Here is a 25,468-nt window from a genome sequence, read left to right on the forward strand (position 1 = left end):
AATATTTAAGGGGAAAACACATGCAAACTCTAAAATTATAGACAAAAAAGAAATTATACATGGTTGCAAAACCTACATTTTCCATTGTTTTAAAAAATTCTTAGTGCACTTACCGATCAAACTCTTTTGAAACGGTGTTCGTAAGACTAGAATCCCTTTATGCTAAGAGTTCAGGTATTTAGATTCCATTTCTAATTGGTTCCCGTATTTAAGCTTCCGTAATACCATGCGAACCATCCCTAAGATTACATTATCACTAGTTACAAAGATTATAAACCGGAAGAGACCATGCAAGGGGCTGAGGGTACTGCCATGCTATAAGGAAGAACGCCATATGAACATTCGAGAGTTGCCAAAATTCTGCGGATAAAACATGTATTTTTGAGAAAAGTCATGCATAATATTTTTTCGTGAAGTTTTCGGATATGTATGTTTAAATTGCGAACAGAATTATCTGAAACATCGGATAAAGAAGTATTCAAAATTTTTCCAGTAAATTCGGTTTTTAGTAAAAGAAATCTGGCAACGTATAAAGGCTAATACGGTGTTGTTCCTTAGCACAGCAGATCAGGAAACAAACGTGATACGGGGAAGGAATGGAATTTGGGAATGTACTGATCAAAGATGACGAAAAACGTCTCAGACTGAATAATCGCCCCGACGGTTTATGACATCTGGACCCTAAAATGTCTTAATTCTCCTAACGTTAGAGGAATATTTCGAAAAACCTAAAAACCGCAAAGAACGAGAGGATTTTGATATTCATTGCAATCCCCTCTTGAAGGGTCCATTCAGCCGGTGCAAATACCTTCTTTGCGCTGTTCTGCGTCATTTTCCAGGTGCCAGAGAGTGGCTTCGCTGTGATCACCATGAACCTCTCCACTGCAATTGCTGCCAGGGTCACGATTGATAAGAGACCAAAATGACCAACTGCTGCTGCGTACAGCTCGCACCCTAAAACAGAAATAACATAGTTCAAAGTCGTGTCTTGTTAAGCTATAGGCACATACGAATACTTACATAACGTCCTCGTATTCTCTCTGTCAAGGATACCACTAGTGTTACTCCTGCGAGACTGATTTTGCATATCATCAAGTGCAGGCAGTACGTGTTCTTCCGCGGATGCTGCGTAGCTACACAAATACGTTCGCTTTTTCCCATCTGAAGGTAAAGGAAAATTTGACGATATATTTTTCTTTCAACGAAAGCTTTTGATCCGTACTACCTAACTTTCGTTCCTTCGGACTGACTTTTTTGCCTGTGCAACCGTACTTCCGCGTCACAAAATAGAAGTACGGCCCATTAACCCTGGCTTTCGGTTCATTTAGCCCTGCTCTTAGCTTACATAATGGAACTTCCGAATCGAGCCGAACTGGAGAGGAAGGCGCAATTGCAAGAACCAAACAGAAACAGCCGCCCACGTAATATGAAACGCAGGGCGTCCGATTCTATAGACCAAGCTTTCCTTTCCAGTGAAAGTGAACTAAAAACAATAGTCCTCCTCCTTCAAAACCGACCCACATTTTGCCATGAGAGACATTTTTTCCGGGAAGGCGCTCCATGTCTAAAAGGTTATGATTACTTGCTAGAGTTCTCTGATTGTGTAATGTTTTTGCTTGGTAAACGGAACTCAGGGCTGCCAAATTACCCTCGAGTCTATTTTAAATCTTAAACTGAAAATAGTTAATTTCTAGTGCCACCGGGCAACTACGCAAGGGTCACTGTTGTCAGTTTATATTAGGAACTATCCTGTTTGACGTAACGTTTACACGGAATGCAGGTGCTCTGTGACTATGCTTTGGCAACAGCGCACGTCGTCCTAATTGCATTTACTTTTGCCTTCTCAAGAGACCTAATTTCCCAGGGATTTTTTTTTTTTCAAGAGAAGAGGTCTACCTAGAAAGTGCACATCAAAGACGTCGGGGAGGCTGTCCCTGAAACCTGACGCTTTGTGCTTCATGAATGTTGAATTGTATCTTAAGATCCGTGGAAAGCTGCAAATGCTGAGAGGGTAACCTCCTCAGGCGACATTTAAATTGAGTCTTATTCTCCGACACTGATGGGAGAAGCAAAATTTTTTCCGATCGACTACGTCAAACTACTATTCTTTTGCCGTGCTAAAGGCAGAACGCCCTGTGTGCCTTCAGATGTTGCCAAATTTCCCTTGTTAAAACATGAAATTTCAGGGAGGCCTGCGATTATTTTTCCTTCAATTTTTTGGAGTATTGTATTTGCAATCAGATTTGCATCTGCATATTCTGCAAATTTCGAGAGAAAATATTCAAAACTCTTCTTAAAAATAAACATTGGTGGAAATTTGGCAACTTTCGAATGTTCACAAGGCATTTTTCCTTAGCATGGCAGATTATATCGAAAATGCGAGAACGGGACTGCAGTGGTGCGAATCTCGGTTCGCGGCGCTGAAGGATTCCTGCCATACTTTAATTTGTAATTAGATACAGTCTTTTAATTTCTCCTAGGTCATTTCTTAAAAACTGAGACGACTATTCCTCTCTGCGTGGAGAAAATTTCAAGGCATAATATGGGTTTGATTTTTTTTTTTTTTTGAAGTATAATAAAAACGAACGTTTTGAAACACGCGGTTTTGCAGTTTCACCGTCAATATGAAATGTCGTGAAAGGACATATCCAGATTACTTAGACCACAATGCTTAAGTTTGCGTGGACCATCACGCGGGTAGTTTTAAAGTTATCCGTCATTATTCGTATTAGCAAGAGCTATGGGTGCAGATCTTCATTATAACGGTAAAAAAGACTATTTTGGATTCTTAAAATTAGCGCTCACGCAAAATTGGTTGGGCGTTTGTTAGAAAATCAAACCGGCAGTCCGATATCTAGCTGCCTAACTTACTCTGAACTCCTTAGCTTTGGCCGCTATATTCTAGAGGATCCGTTTTAAATTTTGCCTTTCTTCACGACGAATTTTATATCCTTTAATGCGGTCCTATTATACATTTTAAAGAGCAATTTCATATTCGGTCGATCATTTGATAATTTCTGTTTTTTAAGATATTGATTCTTAAATCCCTATCGTCAGATCACGCTTTGCGCTGTAGCGCGTCCGTTAGGTATGCCCGTCAAAAAATTGACCTAGATAATTTTTGAAATAAATCATGAGGCTCAGTTTCGAATGGATAACAAATCGATTTGTTCTTCGATTTCCGACATTCCATCGGGGCGTACTTACTGTAGAAGTTGCCACGAAGTTTTCCTTGGCCAAAACGTGTGTAGAAATACCTGGCAGACAGCAACGTGATGTGATAAATAGAGATTTTGAAAAGAGAAAAAATGACCAGACACACTAAGATGATTAATTGATCAATCGAGTAATGTCATATCATTCTTGGAGGGGCTGAAGAGCGTTCTTAAAGAGAAGTCTTAGTTACGCCTGTGGCCAAATTTTTGCATTTTAGGTGTTAAAGATTCTCGAAATTTTATTAGAGGAGGTTGGTCGCCCCAGAAACACAACAAAGCGGCAATGTCTTGAGCAGAGGTTCAAAGGCATAAATATCGTTGCCGTTGCCACAGTCAATAATTTACACTTGATAAATTTGCTGGACCTCGAATTGCGGTCGAATTTAGTTAGCTCGTGCGAGCAAACGATTTTGTGGTCATGTTCATCACTCTCGTTCTCAGTAATAGGTCTAAATTTGGAAAGCCTCTTCAAATAGTAAGCGTCTTTTAGCCAAAGATACGTCGAAAATACACTCCTTTCCTCTTCTGTCAATTCGGTTTAATGTAAAATTCGAGATGAATACTGCCGTGCTATGGAAAAACGCCGTATTAACCTTCAGGCGCTGCCAAATTTCCTTTAATAAAACGCAAATTTCCTGGTAAACTTATGAATATTTTCCTTCCAATGTTTCATATAATTTTGTTCCTGATTTCACCTGAAGATTGTAATAATTTAAAGGAATAATATTCATAGCCTCCCTCAAAAATGAACATTTCATCGAAGAAAAAGCAACTCTCGAATCGTCATGCGGCGTTCTTCCTTAGCACGGCTGAATAGCTAAAAATTGCATATTTGTAATTCAACAGATACGTCGAAAAAATCGGATTATTCGGGTATATTTGTGACTCAGTTGTAAAGCTTATCTCTCAAACCAAGGAAGTGTTCATTTTTTGTAAATGTTTCGATTTTCATTATTTTGGCAGCTATCGATAGGGAATGGTCCCCATATGAGCCCTCTCTTAACTTATAACTTAATAAGAGATTAACTTACATGAGCTCCCGCCCGAGGTGGGCTTTTTGAGGGGCGCAGCCAAGGCTTCACAGAAAAAAATTAAATGTTGATTTAGCATTTCAATTTTTAAAAAAAAGCCCGTCAAGTTTCAAATGCTGATTTTACAATCCAAAAATGCTAACACAACATTTGCATTTGTTCGTTTTACAGTAGGTGTAGTTAAGTTAGCATTTTTCCAAATGTAAAATCAGCAGTTGAAACTTGTCGGACATGTTTTTAATAATTTAAATGCAAATCAACATTTAATTTTTTTCCGTGTTGTACTTTTACCCTGTGCCCCTAGTTTCCCTCCATGCAGGCTATAACACTTCAAGAATTTTTAGGTTTAACCCGCATTTCACTCGAAATTATAAAACTTCCGCTCAAAACGTTTATGCACGTGGCCCTTTCCCTTCTTCTTCTTTTCGACGCGGTCACACTCTTCACCTCACGCCTCACGCCCTTTACTCCCGATTTCACGCTTGATTGTCATCATTGAGGCGTCTGTGACACGTGCCGTTGATCTAGTTCTCGCAGATTGAGATCAAGAGGACCTCGTTCTGCGAAAAGGGATGCCGTTTTTAAAACTCCCGGAAAAAATTAGCTCACGTAGAGCTCGCAACCGATCTGCAATACTCAGTCAAAACCGTATATCGTCACCAGGGTTTTGATTCAAGTTGAGAGGTTTTCGCTCAGCAGGATGGCACGCTTTAATCTCGACTTTTTTTCCAGACCGTTTTGTCCCGGTGGTATTTTGTTATGCTGTAAGCGCGTGGGAGATGAAATCTCATCAGAGTCTAGATAAAATGAGTTCATGAAAGAACGAGGGACTTCCATCTACTTTGATGCACTTTTCAAAAAATTGACTCAATGGCACATTTCGTGTTTTTGTGGTTGGGTATTAAATATTTTTACACGATTGAAAACTCAGTCTGAACGCAAGATTATACATTCAATGGAGATGAAGATATCACTCTTTTCAACGGGCTTGTCATACAAAGTTTTCCCAGCAGAGCGCTAGTCACGAACTGGCAATTTTTCTTCTTCATTAGGTTTTTGCTTTATAAGGAACAACGTATATGCTATGAATTTCCCTTAGCACATAGATCTATATATCTTCTTGAGGGTGAAGACAAAGCAAGTGTAATGTACATTATACAGACGACTAATGTTGAAAAAAGTTCATACATTCGAAATCACCTATTATTGTCTAATGTTACATAAAAAAAGATTATACCAAAATATATCCTTGAAATTTTTTATGATTAATTTTGAACAAGTGCAAACAATTAATAAAAAGTTTCATTAAAAAAGAAATGTTGATTATAGTTTTCCATTAAAAGGAGGTAGAGGAAACGTAAGCAGAGACTCGTAGCGTAGTAATCGGAGTTGGACATTTTTCGACTTCAGCCTTCAATATGAACTTCAGCCCTTCCGCAACCTTTCTTTCAAATAATGACATATATCTTGAAGATTTCTAGAAATGAGGGCACGCGGCACGCCCACAAGTCACTTAGCCTTCTCAACAGTAAAGTAAAGGAACAAACACGATTTAGTCGTGCATACCTGCAGGTCCAAATATCCACCTATGTTGGAAGGCCGAGATTGCAGACATAAAGTGTAAGATGGATGTTATCAAGTCCGCTATCGCCAGGTTGATGATGAAACAAGAGAAAGGACCTTTTAAGCGCCGATACCTGTAATAGAAGTATACCAGTTTTCAGTTGGTTTGACAAGGCATGAGGATCAACAAATTTTGAAACAAATTCAAAAAGTACAAAAACAATTGCAATCTCATAAACTCTACCTTGAATAGTGCGAATTTCTACTGAACGGCACCAGAAGAAGGGATTTGCTCGTCAGTCGAAGGCCGTAAGTATGAATGGGAATGGAATAAAATGTTACGGTGAGCCGCCATCTTGTTTGTTTATTTACGGCCGTAAGAGCATCTTGAAGCCTAAAAGCTCGTTGACCAATCAAAAAGCGGCACAGTTTTTCAGTTGAAAAAGATAGGAATGACCATACTCTGTCTATAAAGGTACTCTAGTTCCCCTCGTAAAGGAAAATTCCGTCTCGTCAAGACGGAATTTTCCTCCGTGTTATTTGCGCATTATTCTGATCGTCGTGTTTTCACCTGTCGTAAAAAGCTCGAGCTTACCTTGTGAACACAATGAGGACCAATCCGTTTCCCAAGACCCCCGCGGTGCCAATCGTTGTCAGGATAGTTCCGTAGATGTAATGAGCAGCTGGGCTGATTTCGTAGAGCAAAGCAGGATCCACTTCAATTGAGACTGTCTCGTTGCTTGAGTTCCATTCATACTGCAATAAAAATTATGCTAATTAGTTACGAGAACTCATGTCAGACTTTGAATCTTACCTCTTTACCTGCTTCTTAGAAATTTAGAGGCCAATTTGGCCAGCTTGATCAATATCCAGGAGCCACCCTGAAAAAAAAAAAGTTCTGTTCACAGGGCTCCTACACTCCTTTTTTAACTGTCACAGAAGCTTCCGTTATGAGGTCTGAGTACTCTATTCCCACGACCGAAGTTCTGTTCTCACAACAGAAATATTCTTTAAGGATAACAAATAAACTGCAGGAGCCCTGTGAACAGGAGGTTCTGTCGTCAGCACCATCAATTTTTTTCTATGCAATACAATTTTTAGGGTCCAACATAGTATTTTTTTTTAAATCATTTCCTAGTTTACCTCTTAAAAGAACGTAACTGCATTTCAATGTTGCCGAATTTCTACTCGAAAATTTGATTTTTACCAGGAAAACCTTCGGCATTTTCAACGCAAGATTTTACCGATTTTTCTTCCGATTTCGAGCAAAAACTAGAAAAATTTTGGACAAAAATCGCACTGAACGTTCTTTAAGAAAGATAAATTTTTTGAGCCAAGGTTTCAGTCTTGAAATGGATTTACGTTCCTCCAATCGGATAAAGACAGTCTATGATAAAAACCGGGTGTCTTTTGGCATCTTAGCCTTTCCTTGGTCTTAGGCTTTTCCTAACTAATTACATATTTTCGTAGCTTTTCTCCCAACTAAATTCTTTTTAAGGGATTCCTAATAGACATCAGTATCAATTAAAAAAGTTTGTCTGGGTTTGTCTGCATTTATTTATTACCACAAACTTACGGCGAATATTTAGGCACCGACTTTGGCCACGAATTTAATTATTCAAGCGCATTTTGCGCAAGGCGCCTGTTGGAATCGATGACTATGGCCCACTGGCCCATTTATCACACCTCCAAATGGAGTTGGATTGCGAATTTGCGGTGAAGTCAGGCAAAATGAACCCTGAGGTGAATTCAGGAGGAAACGCTCCGTGCACCGGTAGCTTTTCGATTTATGGCTTACTCGAAATGTAGTTTTACGTATTTTATTAGCAGCTCCTGGGAAAGCTCTGAAAAGTCTAAAACTGGCAAAAAGCAGAAGAGCATAGTTTATCTATTCAAAAGAATTGGGAGGGAAACACTCTCTGTCTTCAGGAAGAAAAGTCAAATGAAGTTCAAAGAAAGTACATAGAGAAAAAACCGTTATTTAATTTCAGTTGCTAAAACTGTATAATTTTAAACTGAGAGCACAAACTTGATGCCTTTCAGCGAAAAAACGCAAGGCGCAAGTTCTTTGAAGATCCAGGAACTTATTAGATGGTTTAAACGTACAAGTCTTTAAGATGCAGATGATGTTTTATCGGACGTGTTCTGTGAGAAAATCGTACTTTAAAGATTCCCTCCCCCCCTCTAGCGACAGGACCTCCGTTATTCGCTGGATTTATGCTAAACAGGATCTCTTTGTCTCTGAAGCTTACAGCTTCTTTAGTCAGGCATGGAGATCTTGTGCCCTATGACATCATATCAAGAGAAACTTCACCTGGAGAGAATTACAGGGGAAATATTTCAGCAGGGTAGCACCTTACTATCATAAATTACAGATTCCAATAAAGTGTCTCATTTTTCTTTCATTTGTCCATTGATTTACTGGTCAAAACTCCACATGTCCATTGGACTGACGCTTTAGAATTATAGTTTGCTCAAAGTTGTAGAAAATTGCCCACGCAAATAAAGTAAAAAAAGGAAGCAAAGAGAAAAGAAAAGTTCAAAGAAAGTAAAATAATATAACCTTTACTGGTATTAGCAATCGTGACATGAGAAAATCTGTTCCTAGAAATCTGAAACCTGTATATGGTACGTGCTTCCGAGAAATGCGATGGACACACTCAGCTTTGTGCGAGATGAAACAAAAAGAAAAACGCCCCGAATCGTGAAGTGTTCAGGAAAAGTCACCTCTAGTTTCTTACCTCAACATCTTTCGGGAACTTAAAATAACTGGGTGGGATCAAAATCTTCGCCTTTCAGTCTTTGATGTCGAGTGGTCAGTCCGGGATTGGAGAACAAGCGAATGAAACGCCGCCGGCTTAAACGTCACATCTTTAAGGAGAGTAAACATTTTCTCCTGCTCTTAAAATTGTGATTTCTAGGCGTTAGAGACGTTGGATTTTTCTTTTAGGGATTTTCAGTTCGCACCAAATCTTAGAAATTGTCACTCATTTAAATTGTCTCTCTCAATTCGTATGCGTTCCTGATAGTGAAAAACATTAACGCCTTTAAACGAGTAAGAAATGTCCAAAAACAATCTGTGGAATATTCAGTCACTCATGTTCAAAATGACCTCGGACATTCCAGGCGGCAATCGAGTACTTTGGACATTCAAATTCAATGAATTAGAATTTTGCGTCATCTTGACGTTAAGAGCGACGATCTTACTGAAGAATTTTTTTTTAAACTGATAAGCGAAAAGTATTGCTTTTTTGCTCGTTTAAATAAAAGATGGTTAAAACTTTTGAGCTAGGTATTGTTCGAAAATCGCGATGCCTCTCTATATATAGAGCTAAGGATTGATGAACGCTGAACTATAGGGGTTTTTTTTCCTGCTATTTAATGGCTTTGTAACTATAGGGTTACTCATTTGATTGGTTCAACACATAGAGATAATGTTTTACGTATATATTTATGCATTTCTTTAACGCGGAAAGCATCGGAAAGTTTTATGACAAGCAGCAAGTCTCAACCACCGACTGACAAGAAAATTGCAGGTCCTTACTGAATAAGAGTTAAACTTTGAAATTTTAACGTATCAAACGTGCTTTAAGAGCAATCTGGATCCAAGGTATAAATCCTGCAGTTTTTAATGTATCGGCCCTTCTCAGCAAAGTATATCTCAGGTTCTGACGATATTTTCAAGACCCAGAGGAAATACTTTTTTTATCAGTTATTCAGGCAACCGTGAAAATACGTCACAACACACCGGTAAGTTCGGACAAGCTGTTGAACTTCCAACCATTTTTCCCGGCAAATCGAGGCGCGTTTTTCACCTGCTCTTCCGGAGAATCCATGTCACTGGTATGTCGTGCAGATTGCCAGAACGTGAGTTAAAAACCCATCAAACCGCATGATAAAAGCTGATTTTCCAGCATGATTAGACAACAATGGTTGAAGTCCCCACCTCTACCCCCCACGCGCGCACTTTGACTCCCTGCTGTGTTTGGGGAAAAAGAATTCAACTCGATTTGGACATTCTATTGACGTACGCCTTTTTTGCTAAGTACTTTGCGGGGCGGAAATGCTGGCTTTTCTTTGGTGACTATCAGTTTCATTTTTTCTGCGCACCCCCATAACGAGGCTCATTTTTCGAGCGTCTCTCCTCCTCTCTCAATCCACCGAGGGACTGAAAGTCCTCAATGCACGCGGGAGAGCAATGTTAAGCTTTTAAACGATAAATTTCCTTTTGAAAGGAGATAAATTGAGTGCATTTATCTTTCAGAATTTAAATATTACACCTACTGCGGGTCCTTCCTCGAGGGTGGCTGGCCTGAAACCGAGAGTGGCCAATCATAATTTTCTTGGAAAATGTTGGACAGTCAAGTACGTGTGCATAATGGGAACCATACTCCTCACCAGAGTGACATTCAAGTTTTATCTTTTTCATTGGATGGAATTGTGGCAGTGTGGCATATCTAAAGTGGGAGTTTTGAAAGAAGACGCATATCGACGGTGAAACTACCAAACCACGTATCTCGTTTGCGGCGTTTAAAAATCTACGCTCGCATTTTATTTTTTTGAAGTAGACCAAATCAATATCATTCCTTGAAATTTTCACAGAATGTTTTCCGCACGAAGAGGAAAAATCACAGAAATTTTCAAGACTGGACGTTGAGTAGTTTTTCATTTAAAAAATAAAGTATGACAGGAAGTCTGCGACGTCGCAAACCGAGATACGTGGTTTGGTAGTTTCACCGTCGATATGAAATAATTAAGGAATAATGGCAACATGTACCTGCAAGGGGCAAGAAACCGTAACTGCAGTTTCGTTAAATCGAGCATTAGGGGAACATCATTCAACAGAGCCATCGCGTAAAATGAATTTCGTAACTTTAAAAACCCTGCATCTTGACGCTAGTTTCAAATATCAAAACCGATTTTTTTTTTTTTTTTTTTTTTTTTTTTTTTTTTTTTTTTTTTACACATATCCTTTTACATTTTCCCTTGTTCAATGTGCAATGTTGAGGACCCAAATAACTCGATTTTTCCTAAATTGTTAGCTACGCTTTATTGGCTCATTGGGAAAAATTGTGCCCCTCTCTGAATGCTCTGTAAGCACTTACAAAATGAAGTTTACAAAACCGAAACTGTGTACTATCAAGTGCACTTTGGCTAAGCCACTATTCGCACACCTGGGTCATAAAATTGCCCATAGAACTAATGGGCCTGTTGCAAACTTTTGCTGGAGTAAAAATAAAAGTTTATTCTTACAGAAAGTGTCTCATAAATCACGATAAACACATCGCCAAATTCTTAAATGCACTCCTAACTTCACAATCTGCGTAAGAAATTTGCGTTTTTTTGAGCTTCTCGCTTCAAAAATGATACCGCAGCACAGGTGAACATTTCCTTAGAGGAGTCGTTCTATTCAGCCCTTGCTCAAAAGGATGTGTTGCAATATTCAACATGGCGCCAATCCGCCAAAACATGTGTGACGGGACTGAATTCTAACTACCTGATAACAATCAGCGTGTTTACATTCACATTTGTCTCGCGCTGATAGGTATCGGATCCGCCTTGATTGACCTCGTGCATCGACTTGCGCACGAAAGCGTCGGCCATATTGAGCAGGGATTGAATGGAACGACTCCTGTAACGAAATTTTCATCGGTGCTGTATTATCCTTTTTGAAGCAGGAAGCTTAAAAAAACGCAAATTTCTTGCGCAGATTTGGAAGTTAGGAGTGCATTTCAGATTTTGCCGAAGCGCTCGTCTTCAGTTTTGAGACATTATCCATAAGGAACAACTCTTATTTTTGCTCTAGCAAAAGTTTACAACAGGCCCATTGAAGATGATTGGTTTCACGTGCTTTTATCCAGTCTAAGAGCTTTCAACGAAGGGGGGGGGGCGGTCCGGGGCCATCGCCTGGAAATTTTTTTATGAAATTTAGACCCTTTTAAATTCCATTTTCGCAATTTCGGATGACTTGATTTTGTCTGATGATTTGTCAAAAACTTACCTATGCCTACAGGTCAACCTTGACAACCTTTCCCCTTCCCTGCTAAAAAGTGATTCCTTTGATTTTATTCATTTGCACATAGTTCTCTTTCGCACTAATCCATCCAACTGAATGACAGCCAGGTCTTATCCCTTCGATTTCCTCCATCTTCGCGTCTTTACGAAATGGAGATTTCATTGCCGGAGGGGGGATTGCAAGAGGAGTCGTAAGCGAGTAACTCAAATAAGGATATGAATCTACGTAAGATTCTAAATTGCCCCTTCGGGATGAGGTCTCGCGAACTAATTTGAGTGAATTAAATTTTCCCGCAGCTTATTGAATTCTCCGCTTGATATTGGCTCGGATTATAAGATCTGCTCATCGAGGCGCACCCGACAATACGTTGACGACGAAATCAAAACAATATCACGTACGAAAATTCTCCTCCTCGGAATGGCTGAAGGGGAAAAATGTATATCCTTTTTACCGAATTCGCGAATTTCCGCTCATGTTTTTTTTGGTATTTGGAGTGTAGCCGAGTGCTAGAAATAATGTAAAATTTTCTTTAAAAAACTTACATTTTATTAACAAACTTTGACCGAAGCTTTTCGAAGCAAACGCTTCATTTTAGGGTCACAAAATCGATATCACAAAGGCCGTAATTTAATTTCAAACAATGTAACATATTTCAGTGGTAACAATTGATAACAAGCTTGCAATGTAAGAGTTTTAAAGAAAATTTTACAGTATTATGAGCACTCGGCTACACTCAGATACCAATATATTCAGTGCTACTACCTTCCAGACATTGTATTACACTGTTCGCTGATTTTGACATGTTTTTTATCATCAAAGTAAACTAGCCAACGTTTATTTCTGGGCGTTTTATTTAAATTTTCTTATCTTCCTCAAAAAAATGTTTTTGGAGATATTATCGTTAGTTCCGTTTTATAAAAGTAAAAAATTATCGGACACGCTTCCAAAATGCAATGGAAATACGCATGTTTCGACTTTTGATCTTTATTGTATCGATTTAATTTCTGTTTTTAAAGCCACGCACGCGCACGGGCCACCTTCTATCTTCTCATTGTCTGTTTTTACAGCGACGTGCCAAGCACTTTATCTCACAAGTTCATTAGAATGTGTCTGATATGTGAAGGGAATCATATAGAATCCCTTTGAATAGTCAACTGTAGTGGGCGGTTTCAATACTTGAATGACGTAGGCCCGACACTCAGTGGTCTCTTTGAAGAAGGATAACTCCATTCTAAGATTGCAAAATCAACTACCACAATCCAATTTTGAACAAGAATATGACATAACTATATGCTTGTTCAAAATTTGGCCGATTCTCGCGTGTAATTCTCGAGATTTTTAATACAATTTTTAATTAGAAATTCTCAACAGTTTTAATAAAAATGAAAAGGTCTCCTTTTGTTTATATCACAGATCAGAACATCAACAATATCAAGTTAAAAGTTCCCTGCTCATGATAGAATAAAACTTCAAGCCCATTTTTCTCCATTCTACGTCTTGTTTCTAGATCCTTTCTGCTGAACTCTGTCCAAAGGATCTATGAACAGGAGCTCATCTGAACTTTTGAAATATTCATGATTCAAATTGAAGAATCGACGAGGAAGAATTAGACAAAAACAAAAGTGAAAGTCTCCTTAATTGCGTGAAGAACTTACGAAACAAGACAAAACTTTAATATTTGAAAATTATAAGAGGAAAAGAATGAGAGGAAGGGGAGATCTAAATCAAAAGACGGGAGAATGCAACGGCAAAGATGGTGCTGTGGAGAGGGGATGAAGGGGGAAGGTGGGGGGATCGCGATGGAAACTGGCCAAAGATCCGGCGAGTAACTAAAGCGTGTAGCGGTAAAAAAGTGAAATTACGACTTCGAAGAGTAATGAGAAGTGGAGATCAAAACTTCCTGACTGCAAAGGGGCCCTTGAACAACTCGACAGAAGTATCTGTATCTTTCTTTATTTATTCTTGAGAGGGTCTGAATTAATTTTAGATACCCACCGGATTCTTTTCTTCCTTTCAAGTTTTATTACATCTCACCTGTAGCTAAACTAATAAATGAATAATATAAAGGTTTGAGAACTATAGGTGGTTGTATTTTGAGGAAGTAAAGAAACGCTGGCTGCTGAAGTGTGCCACGCTTAAATTTCTTCGCTTGGCTAATATAAGGGCGTAACTACACTTAAAGCTGAGCTCAAGAGAGCACTGAGTCATAGGGACAATCGGATTCATTTCGAAATGTAGTTACGCTCTAACGCCAGGAGGACGATTAATTGGATTGCATTTTGCAAAAAGGAACCAAGAGCATTCCAATGTTGCTAGCAGTGGCGTGGCGTCCATAGGTTCGCAGTGTTCGCCGAACACCCTAAAATATTTTGAAACAATTAATAAATTATGGCTTAGAATGTGGGAAGCAATACAGAATACAGAATAGTAGATCGCAAATAAGTGTCGGGCGCTTGGTTTCCGACAGCGTCATGTGGCGCGGCGGAGAGAGAAAATCCTGTGACGCGTGGTCCGTACCGGCTACCGAACCTGGATGATCTGCGTACGGTGAGGAGAGAGAACCTGGGTGCAACGATGAAGGAGCAAAGGGTACACGAGAGAGGAGGCACCGGCGCGCGGCGCAGAGCGGAGCGTGAGCATTGGGTTCGGAGACGAGTGCGGACCGCGCTCGCGGAGGGAACACATCAGAGAGAAAAGAGAGGGGAAAAGAACGAGAGAGGAAAGCCGCTCATCAGTCCAGCTGTTTCCTATAGCAGTGGTCCGCAGGGGTTTGCGAACCGCCGAATTTCCTCTATGCCGCGATTCGCCCTCCGCTTCCCCCCCTGCGCATGCGGGCCGCATTTCCCAGTTTCCCAGTCTCCCTCTCCCACCTCTCTCTGCAGGTGCGTGTTGCGAAAATACGTTATCATTTAACAAAATAAATTACAGGAAAACGATCGGTAAAAAGAACAAAATTTCAATGACAATTTACCGGCACAATTTTCACCAGAAAGGGTTAAAATCGTGTTCTTGCGGCTTCATTTTTTAAAAAGTTTCCGGGGGAGGCCCCCCGAACCCCCCTTTAAGGAAGGGGAGGGAACCTTTCTGACCCCCCCCCCCCCCTAAAGTTAACACTCCTACCGAACGCCTACCGGATATAGTCACGCCACGCCACTGGTTGCTAGGATTGTGCAACTTAAATTATTTGCAAAAAATTACTGAAAACATGGAAAAAATTCAATTTACAAATGTAATTTCCGTCTTGAGTTCATAATTTATTAAGAGTGAAGATAAAAGAGCCTTGCACAAAAAGGGCTAAAATTCGCCCGTTTTCGGGCCCTCGAAATTGGGGTCGGTGTGAGGTATTTTTTCATCTATAGGGTGACCCTTTACACATAATAAAATTTCAGATTGAGTATACGCACCGTTTTTGAAATATGGGGGGGCAAAGTCCCCGATTTTTACTCATATTTGCAGGTATTTTATAGTCGAACTTCGGCTGCTACAAGGTACCGGATGTAGATATTGAAGCGCGGTTTGCGGTGATTTGTCAAGCTATTTCTGGATTATTTTTTCACATCTTTTACAAACCCGCAAATGGTTTTTCGGGGGGGGGGGGGGGGAGCTTTATTCATATTATCATGACCGTTCGTATACGTCTTACTGGCATTAATTGCTTCGTTCTCGACTCCTCTCCACGCCGTAATCATGATGGTATTTTCTGTTAGGAATCTTTCTTCTTCTTTATATTTGACCAATTCTAATGTTGTCTCCCCCTTTTTCCCTTTTTAAACCCCCCCCCCCCCAATTCTAAACACTCCCTCTCAAGTGTATATTCCTGTGCGGCAGATATGAAGGTGTTATTTGTGGGGAATTATTTTCTGTCTTTATGGTTGATAAACTTTGACCCCACCTATTTCCTCCTTCCCCCCTTTACCCCTGTTTCACCCCCCCCCCCATTTCCACCGTACCTTACTCGAAGTTGTCTGCTCCCTCTGCAGCAGAAATGAGGATGTTTCCGGTAACTATTACACTATCCGATAACTATTATACTCTCACAAAAAAAAGTATTCAAGCATGTAAAAAAGAGAAAAGAGGGGGGGGCAGTGGAAAGAGGGAATAAGGTAGGAAATATGAACTAGTGAGGGGGGATGGGAAAGAGAAAAAAGGGTGGGGGGTGTCTCCCTTGTATTGAGTTTAAAAAAGTAAAAAATTCTTCGCTGGAAACATCCTCATTTCTGCTGCGGAGGGAGCAGACAACTTCGAGTAAGGTACGGTGGAAATTGGGGGGGGGGGTGAAACAGGGGTAAAGGGGGGAAGGAGGAAATAGGTGGGGTCAAAGTTTATGAACCATAAAGACAGAAAAATAATTCCCCACAAATAACACCTTCATATCTGCCGCACAGGAATATACACTTGAGAGGAGTGTTTAGAATTGGGGGGGGGGGAGGTTAAAAAGGGAGAAAGGGGGAGACAACATTAGAATTGGTCAAATATAAAGAAGAAGAAAGATTCCTAACAGAAAATACCATCATGATTACGGCGTGGAGAGGAGTCGAGAACGAAGCAATTAATGCCAGTAAGACGTATACGAACGGTCATGATAATATGAATAAAGCTCCCCCCCCCCCCCCCGAAAAACCATTTGCGGGTTTGTAGAAGATGTGAAAAAATAATCCAGAAATAGCTTGACAAATCACCGCAAACCGCGCTTCAATATCTACATCCGGTACCTTGTAGCAGCCGAAGTTCGACTATAAAATACCTGCAAATATGAGTAAAAATCGGGGACTTTGCCCCCCCATATCTCAAAAACGGTGCGTATACTCAATCTGAAATTTTATTATGTGTAAAGGGTCACCCTATAGATGAAAAAAAACCTCACGCCGACCCCAATTTCGAGGGCCCAAAAACGGGCGAATTTGTGCATGGCTCTTTGTTTAGTAGATCTGTTCATATTTGCAAGGTAAAAAAAGTTGCACAATCTTAGCGACATAGGAATGCTCCTGGTTCCTTTTTGCAAAATGCAATCCAATTACCCACCTGGCAACTGGTATCCCTGACAACGGGACCCGATAAAATCGGGTTACCTCTGGAATACTATGTTGCTGAGGAAAAACGTCGCATGTGCATTTAATCATTTTCACATACCCCTTAAAATATATAATTTTCCCCGGAAAGTTTTAGATGCAGAAGATTGGATTGAGATATTGGATCTGAAATCCAATACAACACTCGCATATGTGCTAATTCCGGAGGATGCTTGTTAAATTTAAAATAATTTGGCAACATTTGAAGGTTGATACGGCGTTGCTCCTCAGCGCAGTAAAATGATAATGCCACAATCTTTTTGAGAGCTCTTCTTTCGACCAGAATTTTGAGTTGCACTCTCTAATAAGGGTTTCCATCGCCCTTGGAGGGCACTCGAAACGCGCTCTGGGTCGCGACTTTGAACATTTGGAGCTGAGATCTGGGTCAATATGGGTGGTTACCCCTTTTCGCAACGATGATGCTTATTCGTTTCAATCTGCCTAAAATTAACCGTACTAAAATTAATTGGACGGAATTCATCAATAAGGAACCGACTGGTGATTTGGAAAAACTCGAGTCGAGAATTGTTTCAAGCTCTATACCACCGGTCAACGGAGACCGCCGTGCCGCACAGAAATTAGAATGTTGCCACATTTCCTCCGAACAAATTTGTATAAAAGCAATATTTATCCTTAGTAGACTTGCTTTACTTACATCCAAAGGAACAGTTGTGTTCATAAAATGAGGCTAGGCTATTCTCGCATGCGCTTTTTAACAATAGACGAATATACCAAAGTTATGTGTGCCGCTAAAGAATATGCAATGAACGTTCTTTAATCTGCTTTTATTAAGCATACTCACGGCGTTTTTCTTCACCACGAAAGTGAAATCGAATATTCATTTCTGTCAAGTTAAGAACATTAGACGTCGTCTATTTTGAGCAGAATTTTAATGCTCCTTATTGAATTCTCGAAAGGACCAATTTATGCAACGAAAATTTCTGACATTAATTACTAATTAAGATATTTATTTTATCAAAAAAATATTTATATTTAGACTTTAGATTTTTAGAATTTTGGTTTTCATATTTATTATGCATTTAAGACAATGATACATGGACGATGCACAATCGCAGCATTACGCTGTTTGATGAAAATCCCTTAACTCAAATGAAAACCCTCTCTAGAAGTACGGGTCTCTGCGCATTCCGCGTGTTGCAACCTGAACGCTTTCATATAATGTAGTATGCAATTTACGGCATTGGTGTACGAATAGTTGCCTATTCAGCGCCGTCTGATGAAAACTGTCGTATTCTGCCGGATACCTTGCGTAGGTAAAAAGTGATTCTTTCCTCACATTGTACAATGGAATGTCTCCATTCAGAAGCAAGGAAGTTACAACAAACGCATCTTGATGCAGTGTTCCGAAATTGTCGGTGTCTTTTTTATTTGTTTGATAGAAAAACGAAAAATCTTACTATTCGATTACCTGATTACTAACCTGATTTTCTGGGTGCGGTGAAGAATAATCAGTAATAATTCATAGGAATACATTTTATTGATTATCTTTTGAAATACATATCACAAGAAATCAGCACCTCTCGTTAATTCGTATACATGTTTTCCGACTTTCACCGTCAATGTAACCAACGACTGTTGCGCAATGCATAATAGTTGACTATCCTCAACTGCCAAAAGCTCAGGGAGGACCATCTTGAAACTACTGGAAAATTCGCTGTAGATACTGCAATTTAAAAATATGTAAAGTCTTCGTTTAACTGGCTTAAAGTCACACACGACAAGAATACTCCAAAAGTTGCCTTTTATTCTACTTCCAAAGCGAACATTTTGAAACTTAAATAAGATTTCTGCGTCAATTCATGGTTCATTTTAAGCACGATAAAGTAGGCTATTCTTCGCACCCCTCTGAACGAAGTTATATCACAGTTCAAAAACATTCAACGAGATCAAAAGCTACATTGAGATCCCTTTAAAGCGATCCTTGGACGGTGCGAAAAAAACTTTCAAGTTAAACCCTTTAAAGGCACTAAGCTATACACATCTACATTGCCAAATTGTATTCCAAACTTTTAATTTTATATCGGGGTAAATCTAAACTGCGGGCTGATTTAAGAAATTGATAGACAAAGCGATAGGCAAAGAAGACATAAGGGGTATGGAGCAATTCTATTGGCTGAATAGCTGTTTCTTATAGACTAAGGGAGAAAATGACAGACTGACGGAAGGGTCTCTCGTGGGTTGGCGGTAGTTAGTCTATTGCCTCCCGCTTCTGTCCATTGCAACCACCCGCTTCCACCAATATGATCCCTCCATACTTATTTTGTCTTCTTTGTCCATAGCTTTGTCTATCAATTTCAACAATCGACCCACAGGTAACGTTTAGGCACCACCCGACAACCGATGAAGTTTACTCTGAACTTCAATGTCAACGAGATTTTTTGGAGGCAAAAAAGGGAAAAAAGGAGGAGGATATGAAAAGGCAATTAAGTGTGGAAAGGAGGAGAGAATGTGGGTATTTCAGTTCCCAAACACAAGGAGGGGAGAGCTTTTGAAGTTTCTCGAATAGATTACGTTATTGTCGATGAACGATTTGAAGGGAGCGGAAATAAGCCGTCCAGTAAACTCAAAGGGCGCGTTGCGAAAAGCTTGTTATGAAGTTAAAAGGAAAGTTCTATCTCATTTTTCATTTAAAATCAGAGAATATTTACCTATAACGGACGGGTCAGCTGCAAGACGAGCGAAACACAAGGTCGGGCAAGAAAGGAGCGTAACGTAGTGTAAATATTACAATTCTTCCTCTGGTCAACGATGATTTGCAGAAACCGTCTTATGTGTATGCAAACATCATGATCCGATTATGCGTTTTGCATAAATTAACTTCTGGACACTAACGTATCAATGGATGTTTCACGCCAACTGACGAACTGCACTGTGTTTTGCGCAATGCGAGAGGTATTCATGCAGTCTTGCAGGCGCTAATATACGTTTAACGCCAGCCGCTTTGCATGCGTTTGGCTCGATTATTCGATCGCGCGTTCGAATAATCGTGGCTTCGGGTAAAAAAGCTTAAAAGGCCCATGCTGTGTTTCGACGCCGTATGAGCATTCCAACGTTGCCTCAGTTCTCCCGAGAAAAGTTAGGAAAGTTCTTTATACCCACGCCCATCATTCAAACTTTTCACTTCATTTATTATCAGAAGGTAAGACATCGATAACTTGTCAACAAACCAACCTAAACTGGCCTTTAACATAAAAATGCGTTTATTTTCCAAATGTTTCATGTTTTCCAAACGTCTACCTTAAATTAACTTCATTTTATATACGCGCAATCCCCGTGTATTTTCTTCGACCTTCCGCGCAATCCTGGATCATCGGTAGTAAAGTACTTGGACCGCAATTTTTTGAGGGGAAAGCAGGGCCAACATGTTTATAAAATTCAATTAGAGTAACACATTTGAGCTCTAATTCTTATTCTCTTAATAGCTTCTTGTTCCGCTGTGTAGTAATGTTCTTTTGAAACAAACATGCAATCGACCACGAGGACAATCTTCTTAGTATTGTGGATGTTAATAATTATGAGGCAGTCTTGTGGATCATGTCCGAAAAGTGCCCTCTTAATAATAACAATATATACAATTTTTCATTCGACAATAACTGGCGTGTAACGGAATAATTTTTAAAAGAAGATCATAGATAATGCCTGAAGGTTTTGAAAATCCTAATGTATAAAAATGTTGGTGAAATTCCGAATTAAGATGCTCCACTTTAATATATACGGTATTAGAAGTGTCAGAGCAGAGGTAATAATTTTCACACTTTGTACCTCAGCAGTTTCCTCGAGCGCTTTTATTCTCTCGCCCAAGGCACTAGACTTTCCGCGGAGATCAACTTAAACAATTAAGATTACTGCATTCTTAAGCGACGAATCTTCTTAGACAAAAATGTTTACATAATACAACGATCGCAACGTAAAAGATCCTCCAAGTAGATTACAAGAGCTTTCAGCGGCAGAAAGTTATTATTCATAGCCTTTTTCTTTACAAAGGCTCGTCGTTTATTTCACTTAAAGGCTCTTCCAGATATTTCATGACTCAATCGGAAGAACCTCAACTCTTCAAAGCGAGATTTCTGCGCGAAAAAACGAGCAACTCTTCTATTTGTCTTCAACGCTCCTTTTTCGACGGCTTGCAATTACATTTGATTGAGCTCCCATCTCAAACGAGTTTCATGAAAAGATTCGCGGCTTTGAAAGTATTAAGAATGTTCTCTTTGTAAAAGTTGAGAGAGCCTCGAACCTAGCTTTGATGATTCTTTTAAACGATTCTTCTTCTGCAGTTGAGATCAGACACAAGCTAAGAATGCAGTAGTGTTAAGGTAGGTTGGTATACCGATACCTTCAGAGGATTCTGACAGCTTTTGATGTTGGTTTTTAATCAATAATGAAACTAAAGAAAAACGTATCTCAATTGCAGAGTTAGAAATTTTCTCAATTTTTTTTAAAGAAAAAAATTAAAATTCATATTGATGCAAGTGGATGCATGATCGATGAATTCAATAAATATATTGACATCAAAAATAGTTAAAAAAGTGCTTTCTTGACGTTGGGTCAAAGGTATCCGCAGATTGAAATCATAAATGCGAATTCTGCATATACACGAAGGCAGCACTCCGCTGGGTCCCATAAAAAATTAGGAAGTGAATTAATGGTTACTTACTTACTAAACATATATTCATTATACTAATTATACAGACCTGCTGAATTTCAAAATAGTATATTTCAACGCAGTTTGTTGTGATGTAAAACTTTTTGAAAACTCAACATACAAATTTCCAAATGTATAACAATCGCTGCACGGACGATGTTTTCTGGCCTAATTAAAAAAATAAAGGTAAAATAGGAATATGCGTATTTGCGTAACTTTTACTCTCTTTTTGCGTGGTGATTTGATGTACTTATGCTACCTGGATTGCACCCGCATAGATTAACTCAAAAGGATCTATAAGGAACGCGAATTCTATGTCTATATAGCTCCTTATGATATTGATTTATTTATTATCAATCACATGGAACTGGCTGACTTTCAAGGAAAGTCAGGTTGAACATAATTTGCTGCAAGGTTGAAGGTAAGATTAGTTGACAACGCAAGACACAAATCCTCAAATATATAACCATTGCCTCGCGGAGGAGGACTACAGATTTTGTGAAAGAACACCGTATGAGAATTCGAATTTCTCCAAATTCTTACTGAGAAAATTCGTGATTTTCTTTTTCTTTTAAATTTGAAGATACAGTATGGTAGAGTCCGGATCAATTTCCCTGCAAAATTCAAATTGATAAATATATACATTTTTGCCAGAAATTGGTGTTTCATCCGATCAAATTGAACAAAATCCGAATGCTCATCGTACGTTTTATACCTCAGCATGGCAGGAGACTGCCGTGCTAAGGAAGAACGCCGTATGATCCTTTAGATGTTGCCAAATTTCCTTCGATAAAATCCGAAATTCCTGGGAAAATTGTAAATATTTTTTTCCAAAATTTTCAGACAAGTTTGTACGCCACTTAATCTAAAATATCCGAAAATTTCAAGGGAAAATATGCTTAAATTGCGTCAAAAATACGTGTTTTATCGAGGGAAATTCGGCAACATCTAAAGGCTCATACGGCGTTTCTCCTTAGCACGGCAGAAGAGACCTCAATCCGAATTCTGACACAAAATGTGTGGAGCTCGGAGAGGGTGGGAGCAGGACCACATAATCAGCGACTGTAATCGTGCAGAGCGAGCGCTATCCGACGGCTTTTAAGTGAATTAGCAAATGCACAGATACCGCAATGCAAGAACCACGTATAAGTTTTGCTATTCTGAATATGTTACGTGGTTTTCGTTTCGCAGGGCAGCATTTACATTCCGTCCCGCGGGAAGCTTGATCTAATGGCTTGACCGAAGGATTCATTGACGCTTCTCAAAGAGGATTACGGTTCGGATCGCCGAGACCAATTCCACTGAAAGGTAACCATTGTTCATCGGGCGACCCGGACCCGAATGTGAAATTGAGTAGAAGTTGGAATATGGATTGTTGTCTAATTGATTGGTTTTAGTAAATTGGTAGACTCGGGAAATTTTTCCGTGACTCATGAAATCGCAGGCAAAGAGCCATAGGTGGGGATATGGAAACAAGCAGTAAGCTCCAACGCATTCGCGTCGGAAAGCAGCTCTGGCGACGGTAGTTGTTAAACGTTTACGGTTTCCTTGGTAACCTTTGTTTGCTATCAGCTGATATCGAGTAATATGCCTAGGAAGCTCCAACCACTGCATTCTTCCAAAAAACCGCGAAAACTTTAAAATTCAAAATTTCAAATTTTGAACGTAAAGTACATTTTTTCCATCACGAGATTAAAGCACAGACAAGTTTTGAATTATTGACTGTATCACCATGATTCCAAAAATACACTACACAACATAGCATTGGCTAACAATAAAACAATATGCAATAAAATAAAGTCATGACAAGGTACATAGTCGAAAATGGCGCCGATTTCCATCAACCAACGCGCGGTCTCTCCAATGTAACATGGTCCATTGATACTCCCCAGCTGGGACCGTCCGGAATAGCAGCTTTAGTGCAAGCACCATAGCCGCTAAAATCTAATAATTATACCATAGAGTATAGGAGACATCGACGGTGTAAGTCGGCAATCACATAACTCGTTTGCGGTGTCTGAAAATATCCGCCTCTTAAAAGTGGAAATCTCTTGATTCATCATTGTGAGGACCGTAATTATTTTACAGGAGATGTTCAGTGGGAGCTTTTTCCAATTTAAACCTAATTTGTTCTTAGTGAGGGAGGGTAATGCGAAAGCTTCAAGTAACGATGAAATATTTATTCCGAGCACACTACGAAAATACAAAGATTGGGTAAATTGTCTTACAATTTCAATCTGATCATGAGCACAGATTCAAAAAGAGGGAGAAGAACAAATAATAATGCCTTCGGGACACTATGACTGTAAAAAGTCACACCTCGCTTTACGGTACCGCGATACAGATGCCATTTTAAGGGGCGGAAACTTAGCAGCTGAGCACGTCCTACTGTCGCCGAACCTACCCGCTCGCTTTTTCCAGCTTGGACGACAAGTCCCACGGGCCTTTGCGGTGGCGGCGGCTTCGAAAGGTCTCGAAATGCTCAACGTCAAATCCATATCCGCAGAGATCTCTTTCAGCCATTGTTGCCGGTTTCAATATATTAAAAATTTTACAATTGAACTTATACAGAATAATTAAAAAGGCGAATCTTGACAAAATTTAATTTCGAAAATTATGCGTAGGATAATTTTTTGTTAGAAATTGCTCCGGTAATATTTGTGTACGGGAGATATTTAAGATAAGAATATTAATAAAAGAAGAAAATCATCATCAAAATGCAAAATAAAATAATAATAATAAATTTACTCCGTCTCTAATCCGTGATTTAGCCTTAAATAATGATTGAAGCCAAGCGGGAGACTTATTTCTCCAGAGCCCCTTCAATCACTGAGGATGCGACTATTTCATATTTAAGGAGCTGTTTCTGCCCTGTCACTGGAATGTAGGCGGACAAGTCCCGATGTCATGGAGTATATCATTAGTGAGAATTAGACTATGATCTACTTTCATTAGGAGAAGTTGACAAATCAGATATGGCTCATCGAGATAGGCTTATCCTCTAGTTCTATCTACGTTATTTGTGCATTTGTTCAAAAACTGCATTTTTCAATATAAATATAAGGAATAATGTGCGGATTTTAAATAGGATTGTTTCGGAATGGTTCAAATTTTAGTTTCATTTCTTTCCCTCTTAAATAATCCTGCAGGCTAATTATTAAAATTGATGGACAAAGCGGTAGACAGAGAAGACGATGAGAAAATAGAGGGGTCCTATTGGTAGAGGTGGGTGGTTGCAATGGACAAAGCTAATTATAACAGACTAATTAACGGCAACCTAAGAGAGACCCTACAGCTAGTCCATCATTAGCCTTCTTCATCCTTACAACCTCCCGTTTCAACCAATAGGGTCGCTCCATTTCCCATTTGTCTTCTTTGTCTATTGCTTTGTTTATCGTTTATTCCTTTGCTCCTTCTCCTTCTAACTTTTGACTAGGGTCGCGACCCTATTTGTCTAGCCTCTGAACGAAAATTCTAGTGATGAAACTTAATGGTCCCAATGGGTGAGAGGCAGCTCTGCGCCATTTTCTTTCGCTTTGTCTATCAATTTCAATAATCAGCCCGCAGCTGATGGCAGTAAAATGATTATCTGAAAGGGAGCTTATTAAAATAGTAAAATTGCGAAATGCTCAGCCGGCAACATGTCTCACTGTCTAATTATTCCATTTGAGTCGCCGTGAAACTGAAAGGGATCTGCTGGCAAATGGGCAACCCTGCTCGAATTAACTAAGGGCCGAAATCAACGCTGGTAGGAAGTGTGGTGCACGGCTGCGGGGGCGGACGGAGGGCCCCGGGGGTCGCGGCATTACGCCCGTTCTTTCGGACGGCAGAAATCCTCATCGGGCTCGACAAAAGCAGTGTGGGAAAGTTGAATCAACACCAGGAGAGTGGATTTCACTTCTCGTTCAATT

General features: G+C 39.6%; 1 protein-coding gene across 7 annotated transcripts in view; it reads right to left on the minus strand.

The window, feature by feature from the left end:
• LOC109029902 (melanopsin) overlaps positions 1–25,468 on the minus strand; it is a 118,898-nt gene that overhangs the window by 25,897 nt on the left and 67,533 nt on the right. For all 7 annotated transcript variants that reach the window (XM_072298031.1, XM_072298029.1, XM_072298030.1 and 4 more), the window contains 3 exons: positions 6,405–6,565; positions 5,813–5,943; positions 809–954 (listed from right to left, as the gene is read on the minus strand). In XM_072298031.1, the coding sequence (XP_072154132.1) occupies positions 809–954; positions 5,813–5,943; positions 6,405–6,565 (438 nt within the window). The remainder of the gene's footprint in view (positions 1–808; positions 955–5,812; positions 5,944–6,404; positions 6,566–25,468) is intronic.

This window comes from Bemisia tabaci, chromosome 3 (genome assembly GCF_918797505.1).
Source record: "Bemisia tabaci chromosome 3, PGI_BMITA_v3".
In the NCBI taxonomy this organism is placed as follows: Eukaryota; Metazoa; Arthropoda; class Insecta; order Hemiptera; family Aleyrodidae; genus Bemisia; species Bemisia tabaci.